General features: G+C 44.7%; 1 protein-coding gene across 8 annotated transcripts in view; it reads right to left on the bottom strand.

Moving 5' to 3' along the window:
- LOC116858989 (dynein heavy chain 3, axonemal) overlaps positions 1 to 26,541 on the bottom strand; it is a 155,363-nt gene that overhangs the window by 7,484 nt on the left and 121,338 nt on the right. For 7 of the 8 annotated variants that reach the window (XR_004381058.1, XM_032843952.1, XM_032843948.1 and 4 more), the window contains 7 exons: positions 25,904 to 26,086; positions 19,781 to 19,979; positions 14,345 to 16,486; positions 9,231 to 9,456; positions 6,701 to 6,945; positions 5,043 to 5,159; positions 703 to 857 (listed from right to left, as the gene is read on the bottom strand). Coding sequence is in view for 7 of the 8 variants with exons in the window: in XM_032843952.1 (XP_032699843.1) it covers positions 703 to 857; positions 5,043 to 5,159; positions 6,701 to 6,945; positions 9,231 to 9,456; positions 14,345 to 16,486; positions 19,781 to 19,979; positions 25,904 to 26,086 (3,267 nt within the window). In the remaining variant the exon portion in view is untranslated. The remainder of the gene's footprint in view (positions 1 to 702; positions 858 to 5,042; positions 5,160 to 6,700; positions 6,946 to 9,230; positions 9,457 to 14,344; positions 16,487 to 19,780; positions 19,980 to 25,903; positions 26,087 to 26,541) is intronic. The other variant, XM_032843954.1, reaches the window with a different exon arrangement.

The following is a 26,541-nucleotide window of genomic DNA, read 5'->3' as shown; positions in this document are numbered from 1 at the left end:
GACCTAACCCAAGCAAATTGCACTGGGTTGGTAGCACACCTTCCCACCACCCCATACACCAACCACCCCCTCCACACACACACACAGGGTAAACACCAAGCTCTTTCTCATATGGTTTTCTGGGGAGTGAAAATGAAGGCAGAGGTCTGAGTATCTCCCTTCCCACCCCTAGCTTCTCCTTATTTCCTCCTCATAGTTCTGGCTTTGCATTCAGACAGAGCTGGATTTGGATCCTAGCTCCACTGCAAACTAATTGTGTAAACTTGACCCCTAGTTTCCTTATTTGTAAATGGGAAGATAAGTGAGGTTACAGAGGAATGGGCCTTGGCATATAACAGGAATTCAGTAAAAGAATTCCGTTCTATTCTTCCTGTTCTCATTCTTCCTTCCAGTTTTTCTGTCCTTCTCCTTTGACTACCTTTTGAACCTTTGTTTTCAAGTACCAATTTCCAGCCTATTTACTGCTAAACCCTCATCTTAGCCATCCTTCCCCTTAAACTCCCAAGATGGACCCCACATTCTGAAAAGACCTTATCTATCAAATGCCCAGCTTTCATTAAACAGTAATAATGTCCCTCTTAGAGGCTTTTTGGAATATTGAAAATAGCTTATGGACCTAAGTCAGAAAGCCCAAGGCTACCTCTGGGCCCTCCTTGCTTACACTGCAGCCCCGAGCCACATGAGGATTGCCAAGCCCCTCACCTGGTAGGGGCCATGAGGAGGGACATAGTAAATGTCTCCAGGAGCAAGACAGTAATGATCCTCCTCAATTTCCTTACAGTAGAACGTGGACAGAAGGGACAGCAGGAGACGCCTGTCTTTGTCATCAGTCACTCTGCCTCCATAATTACATTCCCCTGGGGACAACCAACAAGAAGATGATGAGCCCAGGGAAGGTCATAATGAACTTGGTGATTAACCTAAAACAGGAGTCTTCCAGCCAAGGAGCTCTGCTGAGAAACAGGGTTGCTGAAACCAATGCTCACCTTGGGATGACATCAGGTCTTTTTGGTATTATGTTTGCTACAAAAATAGTACATATTAACCATAGGAAAAATCAGGAAGCAGAAATAAACTGAGAAAAACAACACAATCACCAATAATTCTACCAGAGGTAATTACGAACATTTAGGTCTCTTCTTCATGTGTGCGTGTATGTGTGTATACGTACGTGAAAGGCATTACAGAAAGGTGGTTCAGGGCAAGCACTCTGGCATGAGATAGTCCTGGGTTCCAATTCCAGCAATTTCTCATCCATCAAGAAGCAGAGATAATTGCAGTATCCATTTTACAAGGTTGTGGTTAATAAAGCTTATAAAACATTTAGCACAATGCTTAGCACACAGAAAGCATTCAATTTATTATAGCTATTACAAATACATATATATATATATTAGAAAATTGAGATTATCCCATACATCCTGCTTTGGGATACTCCACCCACTTCATTAATATCATTCGCTGAGACTCAGGTTTCTACACTCAGATTTCTACAAAAAGAATTGGGTAATTCTTTGGAAGCCACATCAAATCCTTCTCAGTAACCCCATGACACATTTTCTAGCTGGTCCAGATTCCACAGTATGTGGGTGCCACCTGGCATTTCGTAGTTATGGACAACACGCTAGTCTGCAGGGAGGAAACACATCTGTGTATATAGTGTGTGTGACAGACGGGCTCATTTCCAATTCCAACCATTCCAGGAAGACGCAGGTCTACAGACAGGAAACAGGAAGTACGGCCCAACTTTGGGGCCAGACGCCTCAACTTCTCTTGGTTTTGGAAGTGTCTAAATGTCTGGGAGGAGGACCTGGGTGGTTCATTAGGGGAGAAGTAAAAGTCTAAAGGGAAGCTCATACTTCTTGAGTCATTTGAGCCTTGGCAGAAGCTATTTTACCTGTGGACTTTTCCAAGCCTTTAGCAAGCTCAGTTTGAACATTACAGCTTGTCCTGGCTATAAACAAGTTTTTAACCCATTGAGCCACCCAGGCGCCCCTATAAACAAGTTTTTGATAGCACTATATTAGATACAATAATCAAAATATGACATTAAAGAGACAGTGGTTTTTCCCTCACTGAAGTCAGTGTGGCAGAGCTGAGGGCTCCCAAGAGGGAACCCAACTGAAGGTTAATCTCAGGCATAGAGTCATGGGGCACTTCCTTATCAGTGAAATTTCCTGCAGGCTTTGGGTTTTATGTTTGTTTAGGAAGGTGCACTTCTTGGGGCCCCTGTGTGGCTTAGTTGGATGGGTGTCTGCCTTAGCTTGGGTCATGATCCCAGGGTCCTGGGATCAAGCCCCACATTGGGCTCCCTGCTCAGCAGGAAGCCTGCTTCTCCCTCTCCCTCTGCCTGTGCACACCCCAACCCCCAATGCCTGCTTGTGCTCTATCCCTCTGTCAAATGAATAAATAAAATCTTAAAAAAAAAAAAAAAGGAAGGTGCATTTCTTTATAGCTACTTATGTGTCTATTCTGGTAACAAGAGCGTAAGTTCCCACAGGCACCAGGATGTGTTTTATCTTTTCTAAGGTCTCTACTCTCCCTGCTCAAGGGCTGGGGTTATCAGATTAAGAATGTATTGACTTTGGGCCATCTAATTTGATAACCACTATCCAAAAGATGAGACCTGTCTCTTTGATCAGTGTCAGTACAGAGTTCTAATGATCATCTGTATCTGTTTTTTTCTTTTCTTTCCAGCCGCACATATAGGTGGCAGGGTCCCTTGCAGTGGGTAGGGTGTGGGAGAGGTGTTCGTGTGCATTTGATTCCTGGCATGAGCTCTTCAGTGCTATCCCTGTGGCAGTGACCACACACGTGTGTCCTGACATGTGGCATCAAGAGTCGGTGGAGCTTTTGCCAGCTGTGCCCCTGAGAGATAATAGCAATGAGCCCAGACCCTTGCCGATTCACGATGGACATGTAAAGAGGGCGAGAAATGGACCTTTGATGTCTTACACCCTTGAGATGTGGGGACTGTTGATTATCTTAGCCTAACTAGTCCATTCTGACTGGTACAGGGGGAAAGTGAGTATGCTCCAGCTGGCTGACACCATGGAGGCCGGTCGTCTTACGAGTTGCAGACAGTCCCATACCAAGACCTTACCGCAGGGCAAGGACACATTCGTTCTGCTTTCTGAAGAAGAGCCTTGGCATGTGACTCTGAATGGCCTGAAATGCTAGGAATATGACTCAATTCTTTAAAGAATGTCTAATAGCCACTGCATTTATGCTGTGTGTGTCACTTGGGATTTTGTTCAGGAGTCAGTGTGCTGAGTTAAGGTCTATGTGACCTTTTACAACTGAACTTGATTACTGTGAAGCAAGATTTCTCAGTCCTAGCACTATGAACATGTTGCCCTGGGTAGTTCTGTGTATGCTGGGTGGGGGGGGTGCTGTTCCGTGCTTTGTAGGACACTGGTGCATGGTTAGCAGCTCCCCTGGCCTCTACCCTGTGGTACCCCTATTTAGTGGTGACAGCCAACAATGTCTCCAGATGTCGCCAAATGTCCCCTCGGGGGGAAAAACTGCCCTTGGTTGAGAACCACTGCCCTCAGGCCTCAGTCTTGTCAGGCATAAAACGGGGTAACTAACGTGAGGCTCAGAAGTTGCTATGGAGACTGGGTGTGACGACTGCGTATAGAGAGCGCCTGCCGCACGACAGGAGAAAGGATCCAGCCAAACCCCTGAACATACGGAGCTGAGGAAGGAACTCGTGTGTAATCTTGAAAATCCCCAGGGTTTCCGGCTGAGATGCATTTTGATCTCTGGCCATGGGATTGCACTCACTTAGCCCATCTATAGTTTATCTCCTATCTTTGGGGTTATGTGATCTGTTCCTTGAGGGAAGCAACCAAGTCTTATACATTTACATTCTTCCATATTATGCACTAGTCAATATTGGGTGACTAATAAAAGGTCATGGATAGACTATTTTTGTTTTGTTTTTAAAGGTTTTATTTATTTATTTGACATAGAGAGAGATCACAAGTAGGCAGAGAGGCAGACAGAGAGAGAGGGGGAAGCAGGCTCCCTGCTGAGCAGAAAGCCTGATGCGGGGCTTGATCCCAGGACCCTGAGATCATGACCTGAGCTGAAGGCAGAGGCCTAACCCACTGAGCCACCCAGGTACCCCTCGGATAGACTGTTTTAATACAAAACAGCAAGTGCCCTTTTCACTGGAGGGAACCTCTGTTGGGAGTGCTCTCCTTCTTCCTGCCCACTGCCTACCCTACTATCTTCTGCCCCTTATGAACTCATTCATCCCTCAAAACTCATCCTTTATGTCTTCATCCATGATCATCCCCTACCCCCTCCCTGAGATTTAATCATTGTGCTACTTTTCTACTTTATAAATATTTCTCTTGTTGAACTTATCACTGTATTGTCTTTTATTTCTTTTTAAAAGCATTTTTTAAAAAAGATTTTATATATTTACTTGAGAGAGAGAGAGAGACAGAGAGAGCCCGAGTGCAGGGAAGGGCAGAAGGAGGGAGAGAAACAGACTCCCTGCTAAGCAGAGAGCCCGATGTGGGGCTCGATTCCAGGACCCAAAGATCATGACCTGAGCTGGAGGCAGAGAGACACCCAACCGATGGAGCTACCCAGGTACACTTCTTCTTTTTTTTAAATTTTATTGATTTATTTGACAGACAGAGATCACAAGTAGGCAGAGAGTCGGGCAGAGAGAGATGAAGGGAAGTAGGCTCCCGGCCAAGCAGAGAGCCCAATGCGGGGCTCGATCCCAGGACCCTGGGATCATGACCTGAGCCGAAGGCAGAGGCTTTAACCCACTGAGCCACCCAGGCGCCCCTACCCTTCTTTATATATATTTTTTACTTTGCAGATTGTGAGCCACTTGAAGGTAGGAATTGTATCTTAGTTTTTTACAACATCTGGCATGGTGACCAGCATTAGTAAGAGCTTCATGTTTGTTGACTGACTGAATGAGTGAGTAACTAAATGGATAGAGTGGGATCAGAAGAGCAGAAGGGTGGAGTACGATACTGGAGATTTGTAATTGTAAAGCCTCCTCCCATAAGTACCTGTCAGGTAAGTTAGAGCCTCAAATGGCACCTCCTTGTAGTCATTCAGAAACATCTGGATCTGCCGCATACTGATCCTCAGGTCAGACTCGTTGAACTCATAAGGAATATTCCAACCTGCACAAAGCATGGAAGAATCGGAGCCTTCAGTGCTGAGAGCTCATAATTTCCATTCCGACATCAAGATGTACAGTTAAGCATCATTACAAATCAGGAGCCTCTTTCAGCCCCATGAAGATCAAGCACCAGGCCAACTATTAGCCCTGACATTTACTGCCAACGTGGGAGCCATTTTGCCTGAGAAAACATCCATTCTAAAATCAATTTCCTTATGGATCTCCCCATTTGTTAAGGTAGATGTTAATATCGTGGGATTTGTGGAATGAGAATTACTCTCCCTGGCTGGAATACTGTGGTAATGCACAGAGTTCCAAAAATAACACTAAAGCATAGCCAGACAGCAGTATCTATGATTAGGCAACAGAACGAAGTCAGCTTTGAGAATTCCCCTCATTGTGCTCATGGGAAAATGGGATGGCCGGCCTTGAAGAAACTACTGCTTTTATTTTCAAGGGTATAGTGATAAATGCCCAGTGGGTCTGGGAAAGGGGCACCAATGCATGAACCAGCTGGGCGTGGTGGGAGACAGAAGGGTAGTCGGATCTGTGCTCAACAGGGACCTTTAATTTCCTCCCAAACATTTACATTTAAATAAAGAAATGTAGCAAAATAATAAAATTCATGGTCTGGCACAAAAAACACAACTGGCCAGCTGGTTGCAAGCCAAACCGTTACATGGATTTTTGGAAATCTGATGTAGGTGGGAGAACAGTGGTGGGAGAACATGATGTATGAAACGCAGATGCAGGGGGGAGTGTCCCTCCCCAAAACTGTCTCATCCCTGCACCCCTCAGTGGAAGGGTCAGGATAGTAGAAGGAAAGAAGATGCTCAGAGAGAATCACCAAGAGGACAGTTTGCCTCCTTATCTAACCCAAAACAACAGCTGAAAATACATTTCAAGGCTTTTGAACAAAATCAGAGGCAGCCCAACCTTAAAACCATGTAGATGTCGAATCTGCATTTAGCAGTTTGATGTTCTGCTCTAACGGGAGTGTTAAGTTAATATAAAGTATTAAATTAAGTTAGGCCATGGAGAGGTTACATTAATAATGAAATTTATTTTTATTTTTTCAAGAGGAAGCACAAAGGTCCCGGCTGTATTTCTCTCATTCTTACGCACATGTGTAGAGAACTACTTACAATGTCATAAATTAGCTGCAGACAACTCCCTGGAAAGTGGCTATTGTGCCTAAGATAGGCAAATGCCCATCAAAGGGAAAGGCCTTCAATCTTCTCAACAACCTATTACTTTGGTAACTAGGAGACCTCTGATTTTGGAGCATCAGCTCTTTCCCTGACATTGATAGTGACCTGGTCTATGTAGGGGCTGCTGAATTCATCAAATAAAAGTATGGGACAGTCCATGAAATTTTAATTTCAGATAAACAAATCATGTTTATTCTAAGTATGTCCCAAATAGTCTGTGGAATGTACTTATACAGCATTTTACTGGCAACCCTGAGTATGAACTTGCACACACACCTGCATCTGTGTGTGATCTGTGCCCCAGCAGCCCAGGGGCACTGTCACCTCTTACCCAGGGGTCCGAAGTTTCTCCTCTCTTGAACAATGGCATGGAAGAAACAAAGGCCGAACAACAGCTTTTGCCACATGACTGCCTTTGTGCAGCTTTGGAAGAACACGGGGTCCGAGATGGGGTCATTGAGGTAGGAGCGCAAAAGGTTGGCCCGGAGCCCTTTGGGGGGCTCGTTGGTCATTTTGATCCCATTTTGGAGGATGCTGACTGGAAATTTCTCCGTTGGATAGCTGGTTAACCAGAGTCTGCAAGAAAAACAGACCTAAGCAGGTAGAGCAATACAAGAAGTTATACTGAAAAACGGTAACAAAAAACAATAGCTCCCGTCTATTAAGCATACTAGATGTCAGACCCCATGCTAAAAATTTAATATGTGCCCTTCCTTCACTTCAACCCTCACAGCCACCTCGTGTGAAGGGATTAGCTATCACCTGGTACCACTGAAGAAATGGAGGCATGCAGAGGTCATGTGGGTTTTTCAAGGACACAATACCTAGAAGCAACTGACATGGGATGCGACTCCAGAGGCCCTCTCTTAAATGCCATGCCACATTTCCCCCCTTGCTAGACTACCTGAGCATCTATGATGGCCAGATACTATCCCTGGAACCCCAGGAGTGGCCAGGAAGGCAGGAAAGAGGCCATGAACACATGGACTGAGGCCTTACGTCAGGAGGCAGTTATGTGGTGTTTCACTCATACCAGGCAAATCAATGCAATGTTAAAGCATAGTTTTGAAGTAGTTGCCAACTTGTAAAAATAGAGTTTTGTTTTGTTTTTTTAAATTCTAGGTTCCCACCTTCCCTTGAAAATATTAGAAAATCTGATCACAAGGGGCCCGCCTTCCTATATGGCATCAGTCGCTTGGTATTAGGCAGTCACTTCTCTAAAGGGCATGGGCTTCTGTGTGCCTGGATGGCTCAGTGGGTTAAGCCTCTGCCTTCGGCTCAGGTCATGATCTCAGGGTCCTGGGATCGAGTCCCACATGGGGCTCTCTGCTCGGCGGGGAGCCTGCTTCCTCCTCTCTCTCTGCCTGCCTCTCTGCCTACTTGTGATCTCTCTCTGTCAAATAAATAAATAAAATCTTTAAAGGGCATAGGCTTCTAGTTCACCGCAGTCCCCATATCTCTCCATTGATGTCTGATAGCAAGGATGACAGCCTGTGATGACTGGTAGAGTACTGTGGGAACTGCAAAACTTATTGTGCCTGTCCTCTCCACTCATGTATGTTATATTCCTGCTTCCTGTAGGCACCTGAGGTAACAACTTTTGGGTTAGGACTGTAATATAGAAGAAGTTAATAACAACATGAATAATTTTTGTTCATTGAGTGTGTCATTGATGGTAGTTAGTCAACTCATCATCCTGAACCAGGTAGAATTCCTGAAACTGATGGATTGCCCTCAAAATCTTCCATGAATTTTATATGAGCCTTTCATGAATACAATAAGCTATGGCCTAATCTGGCTTTGTAAATAAATACCAAACACCTTCCTGTTTTTGGGCAGAGATGACTAAAATGAAAATTACTAGCAAGTTTTGTGGCCTAGAACAGGAGTTGGCAAACTTTTCCTATAAAAGATCAAAGAGTAAATATTGTAGGCTCTGCAGGCTTTGCGGTCTCAGTCACAATGACTTGTAATGTGAAAGCAGTCACAGACAGTATATGAATGAGCATAGCTGTGTTTCAATAAAACTTTATTTGTGGACACTGAAATTTGAATTTCATTCAATTTTCATGTGTCATGAAACATTATTCTTTTTTCGATTTTTTTCCCATCATCTAAAAATATATAAAACTCTACTTAGTTTACAAGATACACAAAAACAGGTAGCAAGCTATATTTCGTCCACAAGCCATTGTTTGCTGACCCCTTGGCCTGGAGTAAGAGAACATTTGAGTTGGAAATGTATCATCCTTCTGTATATGCAAAAACCAAAGCCCAGTGTTGCTGGGGTTAAAGTTCAGAAAAAACAAGTAGCTGATTCTAATACTGATTAAAATTCTACAGAGCCCAAGAAATATAGGATAGAGCAGCCTGGACAATGGTGCCCACACTCCAGGTTAAAAAAAAAAAAACCCCACATATTTTAAAAGTCAGATTTGCTGACATTGAATCTACCCTCCCAGACACATCTCATAATACATCCCCCAACAATGTCTCACAGCATATACCCCACAGTCACAGAATAACATCTCATACACATTTTTGCTTTTACAGATGCTGTCCCTTCTGCCTACAGTGTCCTTCCTAGTAAAGTCTTATTCATCTTTCAAAACCCCAGGCAACTGTCAGGCCTCCAGGCATTCCCCAACTTTCCCTTCCCTTTTCTGTGCTCCATGGCTCTTGTGCAAACAAGTCTGGTAGGTAGTGTATGGTGTCAACATCACTCATCTGTGGTCTGTCTTCCGCTAGACTAAGAGCTTCTTAAAAGCAAAACTGTGTTCACCTTCGCATGCCCAGCCATCAGCATGACGTCTGCAGCTCAAGAAACAGGCCGTGGGGATTAGGTGGGGAGGACACCTCACCTGAATCTGATGTTGGTGCTTTCAGGAACAATCACCTCCTCACAGATCTTCTCCAGCATGGGCATCCAGCTCGTGGCCAGGTGGCAGTTCTGTAACACCACCCAGGTCCCATCTTTGATGGCAGTGTTGATCATTTTGGTAGCAATGGAGCCTTGGCCTTGGCCAAGGGAGATGGTCTGTGTTCTTGCACCTCCCATGCCAAGATCGTCAGCAAACTTCAGCAGGCCTGCAACCAGGAAGAAAAGGGGGCTTTTGAAAAAGGGCAGGCCAACTAAGACCATATTAACAACAACAACAACGCAGAAAAAAGGGTTGCATCAAAATTCTGGACATGGAGGGGCGCCTGGGTGGCTCAGTGGGTTAAAGCCTCTGCCTTCGGCTCAGGTCATGGTCCCAGGGTCCTAGGATCGAGCCCCACATCGGGCTCTCTGCTCAGCAGGGAGCCTGCTTCCTCCTCTCTCTCTCTCTCTGCCTGCCTCTCTGCCTACTTGCGATCTCTGTCTGTCAAATAAATAAATAAAATCTTAAAAAAAAAATTCTGGATATGGAAAGAAACTAACTGGCTCCTGTTGACTAAAAAAAAAGCCTCTCTATGTGGAAGTTTGGACTTTGGGTAAGAGGGTAAATGAAGCTACTGTTGATTCCTCTTTTGTTCTGAATACATAGACAGTCTTGATTTAAAAAAAAAATTACACATATCGGAAAAAAATTCAGTCTCAAAGAAAGAGAAATTCCCAGGTGCCAAAAATGAAGAGGGAACTCAAAACTAGAGAGGTGAGCACACAACCAAAGAACTAGAAACTGGGTTGTTACTAATGTATTTTACTAGAAAAATAGGTGTTTTTATAGTGAAATTTCAAGTAAGTCTCTTTCACTTCTCTCTTCCTCAGAAGCAGCCAATGTTACTAGCTCTTTGTGAATCTTTCCAGAGTATTTTATACATTTAAATGAATGCATATATATGATTATACTTATGAGAATTGTAAAAAACTACATTTGCTTCTCTCACTTAGATCTTTTCCGCATCAATACAGGCATACCTCAGAGATACTGAGGGTTTGGTTCCAAACCACCACAATAAAGCAAATATTGTAATAAAGTGAACAAATGATTTTTTTTAGATTCCCAGTGCATATAAAAGTTATGTATATGATATATGTTATCCATTAAGGGTGCAATAGCATTATGTCTAAAAAAAGTGCATTTTACCTTAACTTTATAATATTTTATTGCCAAAATATACTAACCATCATGTGAGCTTTCCGTAAGTTGTAATCACTGATCACAGATCACTATGACAAATACAGTAATAAAGAAAAAGTTTGAAATATGGTCAAGAATTACCCAAAGGTGACCCAGAGACATGAAGTGAGCAAATGTTTGAAAAATGGCAACGATACTCTTTCTGCCACGTTGGAGCCTGTGGAGTCTGCTGGGAACAGGACTCCCAAATCGACAAATGCATCTGGAAGGCTGTGGTCCAAGACCATTTTTCTTTGCAACCTGAGAGAGCAGACGGCTCTTCTTAAAATTGGAGGTTTTTATGCTCAACATGAAACTGAATTCTGTCTAGGCAAGAGACGTGATTATGTGTATGAAGCAAAGAACAACATAGTGACTCCTGGTGGCAAACCGAACAAAAATAGAGTAATGTGAGGAAAAGTAACCCGTGCTTATGCAAACAGTGGTACAGCTTGTGCCAAAATCCAAAGCAACTTTCCTGTTAAGTCACTGGCCACAGCATTGGGTGATGCTATACCCCTTAAGGATTTAAACTGACTGAAAAGTCAATAAAGGTGTAGATTTGTTATCTTTATTCTTTTTTGTAAAGATTTTATTTATTTGACAGAGAGAGAAAGTGCACAAACAGGGAGAGCAGCAGGCAGAGGAAGAAGGAGACTACCCCTGTGCAAGAAGCCTGATGTGGGGCTTGATCCCAGGACCCTGGGATCATGACCTAAGGCAGATGCTTAACCAACTGAGCCACACCCCCGTTCCAATTTGTTCTCTTAAAAAAAAGAAAAAGAAAAAGAGGGGTGCCTGGGTGGCTCAGTTAGTTAAGTGGTCCTAGGACCTCAGAATGTGGCTGTATTTGGAGATGGGTTTTGAAAGGGATAATTAAGTTAAAATGAGGTCATTATGTCAGGTCCTAATCCAATAAGATTTGGTGTCCTTATAAGAGAGGAGACTGGGACATAGATACACTCACAGAGAGAAAACTTTAATATAAAGATGCAGGGAGAAGCAGGCCACAGACAAGCCGACGAAAGAGGTCTCAGAAGAAACTAGCCCTGACGACACCTTGATTTGGGATTTTTAGTCCCCAGAATTTGGAGAAAATAAATTTCTCTTGCTTAAACCACTGAGTCTTTGGTAGTTGTTATAGCAGTCCTAGCAGATCAATATAATCTCTGAAAAAGACCATGAAAGAAACACAGCTAACAAAATTATTAAAGAAGGACCACAAAGCATAATAAAATTCAGAGTTCTGTGGGAAAAAAAAATACATGGATTTGGAATAAAACAAATAAAACTTCTGGAAATGGAAAGCACTGTCACTGAAGATAAAAACTTAAAGCACTGATGAAAAGAACAGGGTAGGCACAGCCAGAAAGAGAATTAGTAAACAGTAAGGTCTGCAATCAATGATCCATCTGGTAGGACCCAGACAGTGGTTTCCAAATGCTACGGCCTCTGTGGAAAGAGTCCTTTGAGAAATGCTTATGCAAACTTAGCCCGGCATATACATGGTAATTCTATACAACAAGGAAGCTATAAAAAACTACTGAGATTATGTGAGAACTTTAGGCGTGAAGGAGCCCCCACAGGCTGGGGACTAAATGACTTGAGAATCAGGAAGCTTGATAAATAATAAAACACTGCCATGTTTGAAACACCCACTACGTCAAAATTTATGCGCTCATGAGGCGCCTGGGTGGCTCAGTCAGTTGAGCGTGTAACTCTTGATTTTGCCTTGGGTCATGATCTCAAGGCTGTGGGATCAAGCCCCACGTCTGGCTCTGACCTTAGCAGAGTCTGTTTCTCTCTCTTTTTCCCTCTCTCTCTCAAATAAATAAATTTCTTTTAAAAAAAAATCTATACGTTCACAATGATGCAAAGAAAATCTTAACAGCTTAAATAACTTTGCAGGTGACTAGGGCACCAATTCACTAACCCGAAAGCTGAGAAATCAAGGGAATGAACTAAACGTCTATTCTGCTGGTCCTTTTTGAACTATAGTCCAAGTAAACCAAAGAGTTGACAAAGGAAAATTCTTCTTAGTAGGAGAGTTCCAGCTAATAAATGTGGAAGGAGTGATAGAATTAAAATACCGTTTTTCAGCCCCTAATGAAATAAGGGATCTGGGGAACGATTTTGTTAAGGCCGCTAAAAATCATCAGGTCAGTTGTTTCCAAAACATACTGGAATCACACGGGAAGCTTATAAAGCACAATGCCTGGGCCTCATTCACAAAGATTTTAATTTAATTGGTTGCGGGCATGGCCTGCACCTGGAGCTTTTTCTTAAAGCCCTCCCAGGTGATGCCCATGAGCAGCCAAGATTAAGAACCATCATCACATTAAGTGTGAGCCCGATGGGGAACTGTACGAGGGAAGTGCAATGGGGAGGCGGATCGCACGGATCGCACTGACAATGCCTGAGTCCCCTGATCAATCTCAATCAGGAAAAGAAAGACAACCAGATAGCAGGTGCTTCCTAGTGTGAGGCACTGTGAGGGACACAGTAGCCACGAGGTCTCATGGGAAGTTATCCAAGCTGAATCTGATCAGGCCTCTAGCACAGACAGACAGGAATATGCAACATAGGACTTTGGATGTAACCGGCTTGTCAACATTTTACAGAACAAACCCTGACCTTTCTTCCATTTGTCTTCTTTACCTTTCCTGGTTTCCCCTCATTTCTCTTGTTTAAATCTGTCACGTGAGGGACACGGGAAAAAACAAAGCTACTAGAAAGGGGCCATGAATTGATCTTTGGCAACTGGATGGTGGTACGGGAAAGGGGAGAGGGTACCAGTTTATTTCAGCTCACTCCTCTGACTTCCCCTGTGGGGCAGGGGTGCTGACCCAGGGGTATCTGGGTCGGGGCAGGTGTCAAACTCCCCAGCTTCCATAGCAGAATGGCAAGCTTTGTCATTTGCCTTTCTGGTCCTCTTTCATCATTTAGCAAGAGACAAAACTAAAGCTTTGAGACCCAACAGGACAGAAAACTAATCTATTCCTGTCAACAACTCATACCTGTTCATATGCAGTAATTGTTTCTGGAAAGATATGCAAACTGGTAATAATGGTTACTTCTGGAAGGAAGATGTACCTTTCACTCTGCACAATGGTTTCTCAACCTCAGCACTACTAACACCTGGGGCCATTTGGGGATAATCCTTTGTTGTGGGGGACTGTCCTGTGCAGTAGACGGTTAGCAGCATCCTCAGCTTCAATCTACCAGACTGTAGTAGCACCCCCTAGTTGTGACAAAAAAAAAAAAAATGTTTCCCCACTTTGCCAAATGTCCCTGGAGGGGAGAAAATGGTACCGGTTGAGCCACAGTTCTATACTTTTCTGCAATGCTTTTTTTTTTTTTCTCTCAACTATACAAAATTATGCACAGTATTAATTATCCAAAGGAATTTACTTTAAAAATCAAAAGAAAAGCCTACCTGGGAGAAGCAATAGTCAGAGAAAATGATTTAAGACAAAGATGATAAACTCACATCCAGCAGGCTTAAAACTAGACCTGGTCTGGTCCTCACCATTTTTAGGAAAAAATTTGAATGAGTTATCAAGATGTAAAAATGGGTGATTTCCATATTTCTGATTTCTCTTGAAAAATCAGATGATCTGGCCATCCTGAGCTCACATTATCAGCACAAAGCTTGGGAGCTGAGCAGCTGCTGCTTCCTTTGTGGGGGCGGGGGGGGGGGGGGGGGGGTGGGGAGGAGAAATCTTCAGTGGCTCCTTCCAGCTGCACATGAGCCTGTTAATGGTCTGGCTTTCAAAGCATCTGAGTTTGAGATTCCTGCTATAAGGGACATGTTATTGTTACCTGACCATGCATTCTGGGCCATTTATGTTCTTTATACATTCTGCCCTTACCTGCCATTGGGTCTGCACCGGGAGACAACACAAAGATCAACGGTACACAACAACTGGAATCGTTGTAGGACCCCTGGAGATCAAATGTAGGGGCTTCGATGTACACGTCACCCATGTGTTCAGCAATGAACTCCCGAATGGCTGGAATGATTTTGTCAGGCCGCAAACATCGTAGGATCACCATCCTCTCCAATCCCTTAAGGAACTTCCAATTTCCAGGGAAATTCTCCTCGTGGGGCAAAGTGGAGTCATAGATGAGCCTCCACGCCTCAGGGTTTTGTTCTAAATGTTCTTTCAGGCCCTTCATTCTCGGCAACGCAGAGGCACGAACCACTTCCGCCCACGCCTTCTCAGACAGCCATTCAGGAGCTGGGTTGGGGAAGGGGTTGTCCAGGGCGACCCCTCCAGTTAGAAGGAAATACCAAACCTCCTCATTAATTTGCTTTTTCTCTTTCATGAGGCCAATGGTCAGGAGGAGGGAAAAAAGGAGCTTGTCCTTCTCAAACAGAGAGCGGCAGACGTTGTTGTAGATGCTGAGGGTAAAATGTCCAATGATGTACTCAATTCGAAGGTCCAGTTCTTCGCTCTTACTGCTGTCTGCCAGGGAATGCACATAAAGGTTTATAAACCAGGTCAGGGAGTACTGGTACATGGGCTCGATGTTGGCCAGGTCGGAGATACAGAAGAAGATGGTGGCAGAGTGGACAGCCACTGGCTTGTAGCCCATCCGAGTCTCATCAATCTGTGTTTCCGTTACTGAAGCAATTTCCTGTTTCTCAGAGATCTCTTCAGACAGCAGTTTGGAGGAGGACAAAATTTTGATGGCAGTCTCATCCTCAAGGATGTTGCCCTCAGACAGGGAGAGGACCTCTAAGATCTTATCTTCGATTTCTTTTAGCTGCTTCTTGTTCTTGGCACTTTCCACAATCAACTCATTCTTCTTCTCTTCCAGTTCTGGCTTCTCCTTGGCGGCCACGATGCCAAGGAGCTGATCTTGGAGGCCTAAGGGTGTGATCATGAAGTTGAGGAGGCAGACTTTCATGGCAACTTCAGGGAGGTAATGTGGGTTCCTCAAACGGGTTGTGATGTATAACTTAAAATCTCTGGAGTATTCGATGATGTTTTCACCCAGCCTCATGTACTCAACCCCTTGCTGCCTGAACGTGGACTTGAGCAAGATGGGTTCAATAAAGGCATCCAGCTCCTCTCCAACATTTTCTAGTAGGACGGGGGTGCCAAGCTGCAGAGCATTTTCCAGCGTCCTCACATAGGTGGCATCTGAGAATTTGATGATGGACAGCTTATTTGTTTTCTCCATGTTCTTGATCCACTTATTCGCCTGCCCCTGAGGGTCAATCATTAAGGCCCAGCGTCTGGAATTGGACACAATGATGCCATTGTCGATGGAGAAAGAGTCAACGGGCAGCCCAGCGATCTGCCAGGCACGGATTTTTACAGGATCTCCTAGTGTGTTGCTGAGACTGAAGTCACTGGAGCTGGGGATGACCTTTTCTTTACACTGGGCCAACCACTGCTTCTGGCACCGTGCCCGATAATCCACAGTAAAGGCCCCAAGGTAAGCCACAGTCCCTGAGGATAACAGCACATCTCCTGTCAGATCAATATACCGGATCTCCAGCTGCCGGGCAGCTTCTGTCCATCTGTCCTTCTCTCCGCCAAGACCACTGATCAGCTTTTCTGCCCTGATCAGCTTTTGGGAGCAGATTTCAATGTTTTCCTCCAGCGTCTTTTTCTTGGTATTCATGTCTTCAAAGTCGTCATTCAGGGCCTGGAGGCGGTCTTCCACCAGCTTCAGTTCTGCTCGCTTCTGGTTCAGTTTCTTCATCTGTGTGCCTAGCTTCCCCTCGGCCTCCCTCAGCCGCTCCCGTTTGGGAGCCACCACTTTGGCCACACGATCGTACACCTCCATGGCCCTCACCCATTTGCACAGACCTTCACAGGCAGATGACACATTTTTAATGACAGCTGGCTGGAAATCTGGGTGATCGATGAATCTTTCCCGGATCCGCTTCATGATCACTGGGGGGATGTTGTCTTTGTCATATGTCTTAAGACTCTCCAAGAATTTCAGATCTCCAAGAATCTTTCTTGAAACTCCCCAGTAGTCTTCTATCATTTTACCTGTTTGGAACAAGAAATGGAGATTGGACTAGTAAGACCTTTTGGCCGAGACTTGAAAGCTTGCAATGGTTACTCCTATTTGGGGGAGAAAATCCAAAGTCCTGCCAAGAAGTTTTGGGCAGGGAAATACTCTGTATGATACCATAATGATGGATACATGTCATTATATATCTGTCCAAACCCATAGAATGTGCAATGCCAAGGGTGAACTCTAATATACACTATAGACTCAGGATGATAATGTGTCAATGTAGGTTCATCAACCTTAACAAATGTTCCACTGTGGTACCGTAACAGGAGATGCTATGCATTTGTATGGGTTAGGGGTATATGAGAAATCTCTGTACCCAGAAGGGTACTCAATTTTGCTGTGACCTTAAAATTGCTCAAAAATATAAAATCTAAATAAAATAAAACAAATATAAAAAATAGAAAATATAATATAAATATAAAATCTAAATAAAATAAAATAAAGAAAAATCTAAGCTTCTCACAGTGGTCCAGGAGGCCCACTGAAGTCATCTACCTCATCTCTGCCTTGCTTCTTAGGCTTCAGTCAGGAAGAACCCTCCTTTAATTCCTCATTGATCTTAAGTGCTTCCCTAATGAGAGCCCATCACCTAGCCTGTAAATGGCATCTAGCTGGTTCCTAACTAGACTTTTCCGGGGTGCCTAGGTGACTCAGTTGGTCTAGCCTCTGACTCTTGGTTTTCGCTCAGGTCATGGTCTTATGGGTCATGATTTCATAGGCTATGAGATGGAGCCTTGAGTGGGGCTCCACACTCAGCAGGGAGCAGGGAGCCTGCTTGGGATTTTCTCTCCCTCTGCCCCTCCCACTCTTTCTCTCTAATAAATAATTAAGCCTTTAAAAAAGATAAAAATCGATAATAATAAAAAAGAAATTATTAAGTCTTTAAAAAAGATAAAAATCACCTCCACTGAGAGGTTTCCCTAGATTTCTGTCATTAAGCTGGGCCACTCTACCCTTCTCCCAGCATTTTCTTTCATCTCAGCTGCTAGAATGTCCATTCCCTTGGCTGTGTTTATGCAACCTGTTTATGCCACCTTTCTTCGTTTCGTTTTTATTGTCTGCCTCTCCCTTAAAACTATAAGCTTCTGCTCTGTTTACTACAATCTGGCACAGGGCCTGATACTGTTATCAATAAATATGTATTGAATGACTCTTACCCCTTGTTCCAGTCATAGAGAAGGAAAAGGAGCCATGGGTCTGTGTTTTGAATATTCCTTTTCAAGTCTGGGAGTTGGATTGGATGGGACCCAATCAATCGCCCTGAGTGAGGCAATCTCAAGAGAAAGAGAAAGGGTGGGGAAGCAGCATGTAGGCTTGAAACTATACCAAAGGTTGTCCTTGCCCTACCCGGGAACAAAGCAGGGCCCTTATTCTCCCCAGCACCCATCCTGCTGACTAATGATTGAGTGAGTCTCAATCCCATCCTGGGGCTGTACCCATTTCGTTCACATGCTGGAAACGAGTTGGAAGCCCTTTTGGCTCACAGCACTGTAAATACTTGCCAATCTCAGGCTTATCAAAAAAATTTATACTTGAGAAATCATATTAAGTACAATGGGTCAGATGTGTCCTGTTTCTAATGCAAGCACAGTAACCAAACAAATATTTCTCATGAAGGTTTTTGTCTGCATTCAGGAAAAGGATCTGTTTCATTTACAATCAAGGTACCCAAAATGAATTCAATCGCTCTTTTGTTCCATTTTCATGTCCTGGCTAAAAATCTGCAGGATCAATGAATAATATGCACCATTTGCTTCAACTTTAAAATAAGAAAGGTGAATGGTGGGCCCTTTGCAGATCATCAATGATCCAAGAAGAGGATGACCTTCTGTGACCTTGGCCATGTTTTATGTATCTTAGCCATTCTCCACCCTGGCTGCCCCTTAGATCATTTGGGAACTTAAGAAAAAATACAGCTCAGGTTATACCCATTGACCAACGGAGTAAGAGTCTCCGGAAGTGGAGGCAAGGGCTTCAGCATTCTTTACATGCCCTGGGCGATTCTAGGGTGCAGCCAGGTGGAGAGGTCCTGGGCTGGCTCATCCTTACTGAGCCGCTTCCCTAAACGATTCTCCTATGAAGTCCACTTCCTGCTTGTTCACTCCTGATCACCTCTGCATCTTCTTCTTGCGGTTTTTGGCCTGACATCAATTAGGGAAGAGGAAATGCTAGTCAATGGGAAGCAGAAGCCAGAGGTTTCTGAAGCCAGGGATTTCCGAGCATTTCAGAAGAAACAGAGGAAGAGCAGGACTGTTCCCAGGACAGGAGCATTTAAAAGGCAGGGACTATTACAGAGGCTGTTTTTTAAAGTCCTTGTTCAGTTCTAAGGTACTACTAATAATAATACAAAGTCCTACATCTCATTCGGATTTTAAGGAGAACGAATACTCTATTAATGCTACTAGGTTCAATTATAGGGGGAGTTCCTCCCTGTCCTTTCTCCCTATTTCTGATTCCTTGTCTCCCCACACCTCAATTTCTACCTCTGCCTCCCTTTGCCCCTGTCTTCCTGCCTCTAAGTCTCCATTTCCAGCTCTTCTGTTCCCTCAGCCTTCCTTCCTCCTGACCTCTTGCTCAGTTCATTATCTGTGTGTCTGTCTAGCTGTCTGTCTCTTTCCATCTCTCTGTAGCTCTGTCTTATTCTCTGTCTCTCCTTCTCCGGTTATCTGTCAGCTTCTCTCTCTATCTTTTTCTGCTAGCTCTTTTTGTTTCTCTCCTCTGCAACCACTCAGTACTCTGTCAGTCCTTTCATACCCATGACCTTCATTTAAAAAATATATATATATATTATTTATTTATTTATTTATTTATTTGAGAAAGAGAGCAGCAGAGGTAGAGAAAGAAGCAGACTCTCCCGCTGACCAGGGAGCCCGATGCGGGACTTGATCACAAGAGCCTGAGATCATGACCAGGGCCAAAGACAGATGCTCAATCAGCTGAGCCACCCAGGGGCCCTCCACGACCTTCATTTTTGTACTGATTTGCTGTGACTAAGCTCAGTGTCACCTAAAGATGCCTGCCCCCCAACCCTGGATCCCCACCCCAGTGATTGAAGAGGAGTGAGGAAGGTGAAGGCACAGGAGAGAGCTGTACACCTCCTGATGGGCGTGCACCTCCTGGCACCTCTCTGGTTTCCTTGGAGTCTCCAGACCCTGCCCACGGGCTTGGGGGTGAGGGGGGCAGCAGTACCCCTCCTGCGAGGGAAGAGCAGCCTGTGAAGGCACCGGGTGGGCCGGGGGGTGGTGGGGGGCAAAGGAGGTTACCGCTGCCGCTGGAGTCGGGCTTCCTCTCTGGTTTCAGCCCTTTCATGACACAGATACTTTCCATGACCAGCTTGACGGGCCCGGGCGGGTTCTGCATGGACTTCACCAGTGAGATGTCTGCTGGGTTCAGGGTGTCCAGTGCGGCCAGCGCGGCCTCCAGTGCTGGCATGGCCTCTGCCAGATCCCCCTCACATTCATCCTGTGGGCAGCAAGGGGGTAGAGGGTTGAGTGCCTGGTGCCCAGGGCACCAGCACTCACTTCATAGAGGAAGCTGGAAGAAGCTCTTCCTCCCCTCCCTGGCCTCCCAGGACTGCGCCCCCTGCTGGAGGTCAGCCCAGGAGGTGGGCTCTAAGGGCTGAGTGGCGGCAGGGAGGTATGCACAGACTTTGGGGGCTGTGGTTTTGATGCCTTGAACATTTGAGAATTCACCCGATTTGTGATCTTTAAAAAAAAAAAAAAATCGAGCTTTGGATTTTAAGCAAATTCCCAAGAGATACATGCAGTGGGTAACTTCACACCTGCTGATCAAAGATGGGTGGAGAAATGGAAAAGGATGAAGCCCCGGGGGTTGAGTGACAGCTGGGGAGGGGATTAGGGCAAGTTCGGGGGAGAAATAAGGCATGGGGGGCGGATTGCAACTCAGAGATGAAGCAGGGGTAGAGTCAGGGATAAAGTGAAGCTTGGAGATAGGGTGGAGTTTAAGGCAAGAGTTCAAGGATGAGGAATGGGAACAGAGATTAGAGCTGGGTAGTGAGCTCTGAGAAAAGGAGATGTGCATGTTTTGTCCATTATTCATTCAGAGACAAAATTAATACAGTGGAAAATTATTCGGCCATAAAGAGGAATGAAGTGTTGATTTACATGACCACATGGAGAACATGCTAAGGGAAAGAAGCCAGACACAAAATGCCACCGGCTCTATGACTCCATTTACATGAAATGTGCACAAAAGGAAAATCCATAGAAGCAGAAAGTGAGTTAGTGGTTGCCAAGCATTGCGGAGGTGGAGCAATGAGGAGTGACTGCTCCTAGATCTAGGTTTTGGTGGGGTGGCAAAAATCATCTAGGGTTAGCGGTGATAGGCGTACACCTCTGTGGCTGTACCAAACACCTCTGAAATCCAACTTAAAAAGGTGATGGCATGTGAATTATAAATCAGTGTGTATTTATTTAAGATTTATTTATTTTAGAGAGAGAGGGAAAGAGAGAGAGAGCAGTAGGGAGGGGCAGGGGAGAGGGCAAGAGAATCTCCAGCCGACACCCCACTGAGCAAGGAGCCTGAGGTAGGGCTTGATCCCATGATCCCGAGCGCATGACCCCAGCCGAAAGCAAGAATCGGATGCTTAACCGACTGAGTCATCCAGGCGCCCCTCAATGTTTTTTTTAAAAGAAAGTTTAACGTTATAGGATTTTTGAACTGGAAGAGACCTTATAGATTATTTAGTAGCCAAATTACCAAATAAAAAAACAAAATAAAACAAACAAAACACAAGGTCTCAGGAGGCAAAATGACTTAACTCAGGTCACAAAGCTCCAATTATGGGCCCCTAATTCCCACTCAGTGAATTCTCTCTCGGTCATCCAGCCCGACGAGTGGTAACACTGCCATGACTGAAGCAAAGTGTCACAAGGGAACAAGGATTCTTAGACAAAGCAATGTGTATGGAAGTCCACATCCCACAGGTTTATGGTAGGGAAGCAAAATAAAGGTAGGTGTCCCTTCTTACATCTGTGTGTACACACGTGTGCCTCGGTGTACACGTGTGTACATTATGGATTCTTTATTTCAGGTTTTCTGGGTTTTTTTGTTTTTTATTTTAAAGATTTTATTTATTTGTCAGAGAGAGAGAAAGCACAAGGAGGTCACAGCAGGCAGAGGGAGAAGCAGACTCCCTGCTGAGCAAGGAGCCAGATGTGGGACTTGATCCTAGGACACTGGGATCATGACCTGAGCTGAAGGCAGACACTTAACTGACTGAGCCACCCAAGTGTCCCAGGTTTTCTGTTTTTTAAATACACTTGCAGTAATGTTTTGTTTGGGCTTATTCCCTTTTTTTTTTTTAAAGATTTTTATTTATTTATTTATTTTACAGAGAGAGCACAAGCAGGGGGAGTGGCAGGCAGAGGGAGAGGACAAAGCAGGCTCCCCACTGAGCAGGGAGCCCTGGGGTCACGACCTGAACCTAAGGCAGATGCTTGACCTACTGAGCCACCCAGGGGGTCCCTTGGTTTTATTATAATAAAACAACAGCCCTGCCCCCATGACCACTGTCAGATGTACCCAATATTAAAATGGAATGCTCTGCCTCAGGTGGTAGAAATGGCTCAGTCCCAGGGGCAACTTGGTTTGCTCCCTCTTCAGTCCTAGGATTGGTGCCAGAGGGTAAGGCAGGAAGAAAAGAAGTTGAAACCAAACCCACTGTTTCTTACAGTCAGCTTCAGATAGAGTTTGGTGGCAGAGGAGGCCACAGGTGTTGGCTCAGCCACAGCTCTGGCTTGGTGGATTTCAGTGGTCCCAGGTACCCACAAGTGCTATCAAAAGTTCCATGTTCCTTTCCTACAATGTGCCAGATAGCTAGTGACCCACACATGCTGCTTGTCCTCCAGTGGCCCAGAAGCTCTGCTCCCTTTCCTAAGGAGCACAGCCTGGCTCCCAGCAGGTATTCTTGTCAAGTGTCTTGAAAAGTCTCTAATTATAATATTATGGGAACAGTGATTTTCAACCCTGCCTCTGCCGCAGAGTCACTGAGGAACACTTAAGGGCATCCTCGTGGTCAGGCTCCACACCCAGAGATTCTGATTCATGCAGTTTGGGTGAGGTCTGGGCACCCACATTTTTCAAACTCCAAAGGTGGTTCTGATACACGGCGCTGTTGAGAAACTCCAGCTTATACACTCAAAACACTGAAAATAGGGCAGGAAGGGATAGACTTCCATGCCCAGTAGGAGAATGGCTACATGATGAGAGAAACACTTACTTGACATGGTCATTAAAATGATTATATGACATTTTGGAAAAACATTTGTGATGGGATGTTAAAGAAATACAAAAGCATGATGCAAACTGCCATGCTACTATGATTGCGGTCACAGGAACCTACTCATGTGTATAGATAGGCTGGAAGGAAACTTGGGAAATTGAAAAGGTGTTAAAGCTGAGTTCTTAAATATTCTTTCATATGTGTTATTACTGTCATCATTTGTTTCTATGATAAAAAGCATTTTGATTAAAAATGACCCCTGGGGCACGTAGGTGGCTCAGTTGGTTAAGCATCTGCCTCTTGGTTTCAACTCAGGTCACGATCTCAGGGTCATGTCAGGCTCCATGCTCAGTGAGGAGTCTGCTTAAGATTCTCTCTCTCCCTTTCCCTCTGCCCCCTCCCCCTCGTTCCCCTTTGTCCCAATCTAAAAAAAAAAAAAAAAAAAAAAAGAAAAAGACCCCTGTTGCTTAGCAATGCAAGGAGCATCAGGGACTTTTGAAAGGTAGAAAGCACAGTGCCCTGATGACACACAAAAAGTCAACTCTGCAGTGATTCTGGCTTCAGTCATTATCCTCATTAGGGGGAAAAGAAATGATTCATTAGCTTAAAAAGAAACGACCTCTCTAAGCAAATTTCTGTACTTGGAAAGCAAGTGCTGGGGGCTTCTTTCTCTGCCAGTCTCCTCCCTGTCTCTGGACAGATCCCACAAGCCTGGCTGAGCCTCTGCTGCGGGAGTCACCACACTGGGGCTCTCCGAGGATGTCTCATTTCCAGCGGTTGGAGATTGGAGAAAATTATAGTCCTTGTGTGGAGAAGGACTGTAGCTCTGAGAGGTACAGAGAGGGGTTCTGGTGTTCAGGGAAACTCAGAGCAAGCACAGCTTCTTTTTCCTCCCTGGATGCACCTCGTGACTCACCTCTCCAGGATGTCACTCCTGACACTCAGGGATGAGATGGCAAAACCTTGGACCTCAACCCTGACACAGAAACCCAAGGCAGCGTTTACTGCCCAGGAATGGGTGTGGTGGGTCATCTCCATGTCACCTCCAGCGTCCCTCCTGTTCCAGCCAGTCCCTGTTTGCCCCTGCCATTATGCAGCAGAATCCTGGGGCTGATGGTACCTACACATGGCAAGAGGCTGCCCTTTTTCAAATGGGCAAGTCCACTTGGTACAAGGTGAAGAACGATAGTTTTAGAGAATAAATGTGTGCCACTAAACTCTGTGTGTTGGACACACACTAAAAAATTTACATGTTTTTCTCTTGGTATCCCCATTTTATAGATGAGAAAACTGAGTTTCGAAAGGAGCAGAACAAATACTGAGCCCCAATTCTAGTATAAAACCATGGAAGAATTGCAAATTCATGCATCTCTTGGGGCCAAGCCTGTGATCTGACTGTGGGAAGTGGACTGGGTGGGGCTTTGTTGAACTGGAACTTCCATGGGGCAGCGTCTAGTCAAAGCTGCTGATGGCTGCAACTCGGGAATGCAGGTCCAGTGCTGCCAGAATGCTTGATTTTCTTGTAAGAAAAACAGAACATTTAGAATTTTTACTTGAAATCTCTTGATTTTTTTTTTTTTACAAGTGGAAGATTATTTCAGATTTTTAAAAAATACTGTGTGTGTCACAGTGTAAATATGCACTCCCTCGCTGCAAGTTTGCCACTTCTGGAATAAGAGTCAAATGCAAGGGCTTCAGAATCTGAGAACCCTAGGTCTGAACCCAGATTCCACCACTCGGTAGCCGCATGACCTTGGAGAAGTCATTACCGTTCTTGTACCATAATTTCCTTATCTGTAAGCTGGGAATGACACCATGTGCTTTGCATGTTGCATGTTGGAATGATAAAAGGCAGCGTAAATCAGGGACGAGAGAATACAGTCTCCATGAGGGAAGGAATTGTGTCTGTCTTGCTCCACTGCCTAGGAAGGAGCCAGCACGCAGCAAGTATTCAATAAATATTTGTTAAAGGAAGGATTACAAGAAACCAGGATGGTGCTGATAAGTAATAGCTATTACTATCATCTTGGCCTGGCAAAACACCCCCCTGGATTCTGGTCCCTGGTGGTCACCATCTTTTATGGTTCCATTGGGCTCCTGGCTGTGCACCTGGGACTATGGGCGAGCACCCATCTCTCTTGTCTAAGGCATTCACTGTGTGACTCTGAGACCAGGGAGGTATTAGAGGCCAGGTCTCAGGACTCACTGGAGAAAAGCCAGTCTGCAAGGCCTGCCCTTTTCAAGAAAGTGCCCCATGACTTATTTATCCTAGAAGCCAGACACAAGCAACTTCTCATTCAAGCTTTTTTTTTGAAGAATGGTCAAGGAAGATTTTCTAACTGCTGAGTAGGGACAAGTATCTTGAGCTAAGTGCCAAAAGCCTTGGATTCTAAACCCACTGAGTAGCTATGCAACTCTGAAAAGTTGCTTCGCCATGAAACTTCAGTGTCATTGATACTGTGATTCCTAAATTCAAGGCAGTCATGATAGTCAAATGGAACTGTGCAACTGAAAGCACTGAGAAATACATAATATCACATGAATTTCACATGAATAGATTTTCTTCTAATACCAGAATGTTGATGAAGCCCTTCCCAGGGCTATTCTTTGATATACGAATCACCTTCAAGTAGGGTCTTCTAGGTTCAACATTCTGTCATTTGACAATGATTGATTCCACACCTGTAACATGCCAGGCACATCTGAGCAAAGACATGATGGAGGTGAAGGAGACAGACAGAAAACAGCCAGTGCAAGGGCCCTGGGGTGGGAGAGTGCCTTTGTATTTCTCTGAGGAATAGTTAGGAGGCTAGTGTGGCCAGAGCAGAGTGAATGAGGAAAAAGTAATGAGATGAGGTTAGATCATGTTTGGCCTTGAAGGCCTTGGCTCTGAGTGAGATGGAGAATATTTGGAAAACAATCTTTCTTCCTGGGGAGAGCCACATGTCACAGAGATCTTCTTCATCACTTACTAGCTACATGATACTTGGAAAATCACCTGTCTTTTTTAAGTCTCACTCTTCTCTGCTGCATGGTGGGCCTGACCATACACACCCTGCAGGGCTGTATTAGGCTCTAGTGAAAGAAGGGCTAAGCCTGAAAAATGCTGCTTCCCCCCCCATTTCCTCTTGGCTTTTTATACCTTGATTCCTTGAGCAATGGCAGCGGCAGCATTGGCTTCTTTTTCATCTGCCTGCACCAGAAGTTTCTTGGCATCAGCTTCTCTTGTTTCCTCCTCAATTTTCACCATCATCTTGGCTGTCTCCTCGGATGTCTGGATGAGTTGAGGCTGGAGAGCAGTCAGTTGTACTTGCATTACTGCTACCTAGGATAGGGGTAGGGGGGTAGGGGAGTCGTTATGTCAATGCCGAGAGTGGCACGGTTGGCAGGAGTTGAAACAATTCTCCAAACTGTCATATAGGCAGAAAGTACTAATGATTTTACCGTGGTACTGGGTACTGGGTACTGGGTATGCATTTGTTGGCTGGAATTTTCCTCTTTGATCTTTCAGTGCTTAGTTGCTGAGTTCATACTAGGTGTTATAAATTATCAAGCATGGGGCTAGACACTAGACAGAGAATGGTAAACTTAAACATTTTTTTTTAAAGGTACAGTTTCCTCCGTTCTCTTGAGCCAATACTAAATTTTAGTACTGGGGGCAGGGAGAGATAGAATAAAAGTAAGTTAGGAGGAAAAAAACTTTTTTTTTTTTTTAGTCAATGAAGAAAACATATACGTCTGAGATACTCAGAATAAGAGGAACTTTCAAGGCCCCTTTCC

The sequence above is a fragment of the Lontra canadensis genome, unplaced genomic scaffold (genome assembly GCF_010015895.1).
Source record: "Lontra canadensis isolate GAN:19392208 unplaced genomic scaffold, GSC_riverotter_1.0 scaffold146, whole genome shotgun sequence".
Taxonomy (NCBI): domain Eukaryota; kingdom Metazoa; phylum Chordata; class Mammalia; order Carnivora; family Mustelidae; genus Lontra; species Lontra canadensis.
Note: the sequence above shows the minus strand (reverse complement) of the source record. Positions and strands in the feature narration are given on the sequence as shown.